General features: G+C 40.8%; 1 protein-coding gene across 1 annotated transcript; it reads left to right on the forward strand.

The window, feature by feature from the left end:
• Positions 1–3,073: 3,073 nt before the first annotated feature.
• Positions 3,074–6,632, forward strand: s1pr3a (sphingosine-1-phosphate receptor 3a). The gene is made up of 2 exons (XM_035654141.1): positions 3,074–3,348; positions 4,165–6,632. The coding sequence occupies exon 2, from the start codon at positions 4,283–4,285 to the stop codon at positions 5,492–5,494; it is 1,212 nt and encodes a 403-aa protein (XP_035510034.1). The 5' UTR covers positions 3,074–3,348; positions 4,165–4,282; the 3' UTR covers positions 5,495–6,632.
• Positions 6,633–6,898: the final 266 nt, after the last annotated feature.

Genomic DNA, 6,898 nt, shown 5'->3' on the forward strand with positions numbered 1-6,898 from the left:
CTCTGCCGCTCCTTAGTCTCGTGCTCTTTCTTGTCTCTTTCCATCTCCCCTTCTTTTTATCAACATTTGTTACGCCGTCGGTCTCTGTTAGCCCGTTCTGTCATCCATCACAGTCTCAATTCCTGGCTGGTTCTATGCTATTTTAGCCTATTAGATCCAGCAAAAACAAAGAACATGAAAAAAAAACAACAGAATAGATGGAGTTTGAAAAGCAAAGCAGACATCAGCAAAGACAAAAGAAGAAGAAAAAAAACACAGTATAGCCCTCATAACTACAGTTGATTCAGTGTTATTTTAGAGACACTTTCCAACAATTCTTTCAGATATGGATGGTCACCCTACCTTGGCATCACCCTTTTATTGAGCTACACTGAGCTGAATCAATACAAACATCCAATATCTATGGACAGAGGTCTTGCTCTCTATAAAAGTTGAAATTGAAAGTACATTTTTTGGTTTAGTGTTAGATCATGGAAACAGTAGGCAACAATACCACTGTTGTCTGTTGAGGAACGTTATACAATGTTATACAATCAAAAGCTCCAGAACAGCAATTAAATGGACACTGTGGTTTTACTTTCAACCCAGTTGTAGATTTATTTCCAATCCATGTGAGCTTGAACAATCATTTCTGTTTGATACATACTGTTTCTATACAAATTAAATTGAAGCTGAACAGCTTCGTCTTCCTTCCATTATGTATTATGTATCATATAGTACTGTATCGTGTATTATACTATACGTGTTGGGCTGGTTACTCAAAAATGTCATATATTCTTCATTACTCATTACTCTTTTCAAAAGTAATTTATTTAATTTTATTTATTTTTATTAGCTACACTACTTGTTATATTACTTTCCTGCTAATTGTGTCCCTTTTCCCCAAAATTCAGACCTACGACGAAGTTTTGTTTGTTAAAATCAAAGTAATGGAACTATTTCCAGCCGTTGAATGAAAGCGTTTCCATCTTCCAACTTAGTCTCCTCCACAATTACAAAAATGAATCCATCCACATGAAGGATGTGATTGGATTGATAGATTTCAAATCAGTAGGGAATGCCAACAAAAGTAATGTTGTCACTAATTATTTTGGAGGGTGTAACTGTAATGTTATTACTGAAATCTATTAGTAAATAATTACACTACTAGTTAATGGGTAAAGTAATATTATTAATGTAATATTATTACTAGTAATGAGTTCCTTCCCAACGATGATTTCATATTGTGTGTAATCTTTTAAAAATACGTACATCTAGTTCATTTTATGTCTTTATCAGCACAGAGACACAGCTGAAGTTTTTTCCCTTTCAAACCCCTCAACCACCTGGTAGTTTATATTTAACAATGTATATTCTGAAATTGATCATATGCCTCTGAAAAGTAAGTAACTAAAGCTGTCAAATAGCTGTGGAGTGGAAGTATAATGGAAGAATTTAAGTACTTGTAAATGTAAATGTATGTTACATTCCACCACAAATGAATCTAAATCAAATCACGTAGGACCTCCACCTCCTTTTCAGTTCTCTGGAACTTTATCTCAGCCTATTGCTCAGTTCCTGCTAAGATTTATTTTGCCTACTCTCCCACCGTCTGTCTCTTTCTCTTTTCACTCTCCCAGGCTGAATGTGAAACCATGGTACCTAAAGTCAGCGACCGTCATGTGGGAAAACTCCAATAAAATGCATAGTGTAAACACTCATTGAGAAGTAACAGCCCCTACCCCACTGTTTCCACCTATTGCACCATCCAGTGGTTGGAGCAACTGCTTATGGGAATTTGATGGGAATGTGCGTTTTGTTTTTTAAACACAATACAGAGCCAGCTCAGAGAGGGGAAGGGGGTGTTGGATTTGAGTTGAAGAGGAAGTGCTAGCGGGTCAGACACTGTCCTCAGTATGTCCCAAACCATCCACATCCAGCTGTGGCTTCTCTTCCATGTTCTCACCTATCAGTGGTTCCTTAAGTCAAACACCAGGAAATTGTAGGAAAAGCTTGATTGGACAACTTTTACTGCTGTTATATTTTCTGCTAATTTAAGCATTTCTCAAGCTTAAGCTATTTCTGCAGTGAACATCACACTTGTGTTGTCTCTGGCTGCCTTTGACCAAATGACCCCACTCTTTGTACTTGGACATATAACTCCATGGGTTGCGGATAAAACTATATACAGTGTCCCTTTGGAACATTTAACCTCCAAGGCTCTTGTCTCTTTATTCCTCCAATCTGGGATATATTTCTTTCAAAGTTCATAAAAGGAGAAGGAAAGTGTGACTCTTCCCTTTCCGTAAATTCCAGTTGGCTCCAATGGGAGAGGTCTGACCTATCTCACACTCTGAAGGAGCAAAGGGACCCAGTCGTCTTTTATTTCGACATGAAAAACAATGAGTCATCAAATCACAGATGTAGAACGGGTTGCAACGTCTTGGCGTATCACTGGAGGGGATGAATTGCACAGAAAGACAAATAAACATCTGTCAGTTTGTTTATGACAGTGGGGTCAACATTTAGACAGGATTTTGCTTTCTGTTCTCTTACACAATTTACTTATTGGGGTTGGTTGGTTAAGTATCCTTCATTATTTACAAACCTGAAAATATGCAAAATTTCTATATTAAAAAGTCAAAATGAAAGTATGAAGTTGATCCAGACAACTACTGTACAAGGCGGTCTATTAGAGAATGACACAACTTCAGGTAGCACGGCCTTGCAAGGCCTCGAGGCAAAAAACTAACATGTGCTGGGACAAGTAAGTGCAGCAATTTTATGACACAGACAAATTAATTGTTGTTGTTAGAAATAGTCAGCTGCTCTTTGCCCATGGATAACAAACACAAAACTCTTTAAACTAAAACAAAATACACACAAATTAACCAAATCAATCAAACTCACCCTGGGTGCTTGTTTGAAAGTGCCAAGTAGCCTTATAAACATAAAGTGACACTTCTGTACAACACTTAAACGTCTGGCATAATGACACAATGACGCGTGGCTTTTACTTCTCTCCTCCTGACTCATAATTAATGGTAGAAAGAGGTGAAGGAAGATCCCGCCCCACCGGCTGGGAGGGGTGAGAACTGAGAGAGTCGCAGAGCTGGAAAGAGTCACAGTCCGGAGAAGGAGCCGAAAAGTTCAGGACATAACACATGTGGATGTTTTGGAGTTTCCAAAGTGTTTTGGAAATTGTTATAAGGGCGAGGACAAAATATTGACTTTTCACCTCAAGTCATTTTTTTTTAAATCACATAGTTTGGACCAGCGCATCATTACGCAGTGAAGAAAAAAACCTTCCAGATTCTGCAAATCTTTCCCCACCACCGGGATGTTTAGATGTGAGAGCAGTGACTTCAGGTACGTTAAGTTATTGTAGCTGTGGTAAAGAACTGTAGAGAATGTAGTATTTTATACTGCAGGTTTTTCCGTTTCAAAATGAGTCCCCCATTTAACTTTGAGCAACTTTTCCACAACAGGGAAAGTTGCTCATACCTCCATGAGTAGGCGTGTTGTTTGAACTAAAATTGTGTTCAAACGTTGCCAATTATTTTACTTATAAACAATAAACGAGAATTACCTTTGTTACAGGCTGTATTGATTCGTGGTACACATAATTAAGACTAATTATGAGGAAAAACCTGTTCATCCAATCTTACAAGATTACGTAAACCCTAAAGCATTATTTCAAGATTATTATTGTTTATTTACGAGTCACAGCCACTACTATCACTGTAGAAATGTATTCAATCAGAAGTGATAATGGCAAAGGATTTCTGAACAGCAGTAGCTGCCACAGCTGTTTGTTCAACAGGCTGCTATTAATGGGTGCAACAAAGAAAATGAGAACTTGTAATGTCCTTATCTATAGGTTTTTCTTTATTTATTAACTAGTTATCTGTGTGTTTTATGTCATTTATGGCCAGAGAACCTCTATTAGAGAGATCTTAAATCTCAGTTATGCACTTTGCTAGTTAAATGTCTATTTAATAGGTAGGTCTTTTTTATATTTATTTTAAATTTGCTTGAATTGATGTTTCTACATTATAATTGCAAATTGTTACTTACATGTATTAACCAAAATGTTGTCGAATGTAACTTTTGTGACTTCAAGTGTTATAAAAAATATATTTTTTTAAAAGTAAATGTTATGTCTTAACTGCATTTGATTGGCAGGTCCTTTAAGAGGCTCTAAGATGACAGCTGTGACCCTGCCAGGTTGAGCAGCCTCAGCCTCCCTCTGCTGTGTCCAGTGCTGTGGCGCCCTCTGCTGTGTGACCGAGGAAGGCCAGGAATGGCAGGCAGTATGGGGAACATACTGGAGGAAGGGATGAACACTGTCATCGTCAGCCACTACAACCACTCTGGGAAGTGGGACCGGCCTCGCAGCAGCGGGGCCTGTAAGATGGTCGTGCTGCTCTTCATCTGCGTGCTGATTGTTCTGGAGAATGTCACGGTCCTGCTCGCTCTCTGGAGGAACAAGCGCTTCCACAGCCGCATGTACTTCCTCATTGGTAACCTGGCTCTATCAGACCTGCTGGCTGGTGTGGCCTACGTGGTTAATATCTTTACCTCAGGGCGCAACACCTTCTTCCTGACACCAGTGCAGTGGCTGGCCAGAGAAGGGAGCATGTTTGTGGCCCTCAGTGCATCCACGTTCAGCCTTCTGGCCATTGGGATTGAGAGGCACATGACTATGGTGCGTTTGCGCCCGTGTGAGACAGCAGGTCGGGGGAGACTTCTAGGTCTGCTGGCAGCCTGCTGGCTTGTGTCAGTGCTGCTCAGTGCCCTGCCCAGTTTGGGATGGAACTGCCTGAACAATATGGACTCCTGCTCCACAGTGCTGCCGCTCTATGCTAAGAGTTACGTGGCCTTCTGCATCAGTGTGTTCAGCGCCCTGTTGGTGGCCATCATCATCCTCTACATAAGGATCTACCGCCTGGTGACCTCTAGCGGCCGCAGGGTGAGCAGCCGGCCTTCAGAGCGCTCACTGGCCCTGCTGCGGACAGTGGTTATTGTTCTTGGAGTGTTTGTTCTGTGTTGGACCCCTCTCTTCCTCCTGCTGCTGCTGGATGTTGGTTGTAGCCCACATAAGTGCCCTGTGCTTTACCAGGTGGACTGGTTCATCGCCCTGGCTGTGCTCAACTCTGCCCTCAACCCTCTGATATACACTCTGTCTAGCAGGGAGATGAGGGCGGCGTTCTTCCGGCTGCTATGCTGCTGTCAAACCAACATTGAGTCCACTGGGACTCCTGTGGCGGGCAACCCCCACCTGGGCACAGTCATCCCCACAGCAGAGAATAGCAAGACCAGTTTAGGCGGAGGAGGGGGCAGTGGGGCAGGCAAATCCACGCTGAACAGAGACAAGGTTCCTACACCTATGAACTCTGAAAACAAACATGGAGATCCCTCAACCACTGCTGTGCCACATCCTTCTGGACCTGCAGACCTGCTCTCAGCTGTGCTCGTGAAGGCTGGGGCGCTGCCGCCCCTCGGCAAGTTCTGAGTGGAAGCACCTTAATGAGGCCTTACAGTCACACAGAAGTAGACATAGAACTGACATAGTCCTGCTATTAGCCACTTTTTGTTAATGCACTACGGCCAGTATAGCATGGATAGGATGAAGGAATAATATTCAGTTGGAACCACATAAGTGTAGATTGCAAATCCGAGTAAAATCCAATTCATCCAAAGCCACTATTTACAACAACTCAACACTATTATTCACAACACTAGAGTGACTGATATGTTGTGTTTGTCTTACAGAATGATTATTGTTGACTTTTCAAAACTATGAAATACAATAAGACAGTTTTACAGACATGGACTAAACCAAACCCCAAAATACATCTCTTGGCTTAATTAATGTTTGTGGAACTAGTATCTTGTGTCTGTCAGTGTGTTTATTTTTTATTATTATTTTGTCATTATAACAGCAGAACAGATCAAATTGGGGCACTTTATTTGCATGTGCTATATGCAAGTACTCTTAAAACACCTGCATTTCCATCACATCTTGACTTGGTAAACTATTTATTTTCTGTGAAAACAGTTGCCATTTTAATACTTTGATATATTTTTTTGGTATAGTTTGTATGCATAAAAAACATCATGGTACTACGGTTTTATTATTGATTTTGTTATGATTTGAGCTGCACTGAGAGAGAAAACAAGACCAAAAGTGTATTTGTCAGACAAGCGGCCTCATGAGGCTGTGATGCTCATTACGCACCAGAAAACATATTGTTGGATGAGTGAAAAATGTAGAGACAACATTGCCATTATGAGATTCATACCAACTGAGTGTGAAGATTTTCCTGAGGGCAGGAAGAGCGATGTTTTTACTTAAACCAGTAGTGTTCAACTTTTGTACAGTTACCAGAACTGACTCATCTTTCATTGGTCGAAGCTCCACTCTGTCAGCACCAGCTGCACTGTGAGCTGAAATAGCGTGGCTAATAACTACACTCATGGACATTTTTGCTCCTCATCAGCACATCTAGAAACCACTCACACGTCAACTAACCACTAGAGAATAGGAGTGTTGGATGTGAATTATTTAATGGCGGTAGACAGTAAATGACATTTCTGTCTAGGGTGGTGTTGTGCCTGATACCATTATATAGCAAATAAAATAAAATCCTATTCCCTTTTATGAGATTTTCACACGTGTCATGTTTTTATATTAAATCTTGCTTGCTTTCAACCCCCTTCCTCTCATCCTGATCCGGTCTCTGTGTTGATCCTCTGCATAAATTGTCGAGTTACATTAAAAGGATCTCGGATCTTTTGAACCACATGGACGGTACATGTTTGCTCCTATCGCTCTGTTGTTGTCGAGGTTTACGTCATACATATATTAATGCAGGAATGATTCGTCAGTTTATCATTTGCTATTCAGAGAGGAGAA

This window comes from Morone saxatilis, unplaced genomic scaffold (genome assembly GCF_004916995.1).
Source record: "Morone saxatilis isolate NCDOM2014 unplaced genomic scaffold, NCSU_SB_2.0 Contig12, whole genome shotgun sequence".
Lineage (NCBI taxonomy): Eukaryota > Metazoa > Chordata > Actinopteri > Moronidae > Morone > Morone saxatilis.

What these genes read in the sequence shown, in the direction of transcription:
- s1pr3a (XM_035654141.1), top strand. Translation starts at nt 4,283, where the DNA reads ATGGCAGGCAGTATGGGGAACATACTGGAGGAAGGGATGAACACTGTC.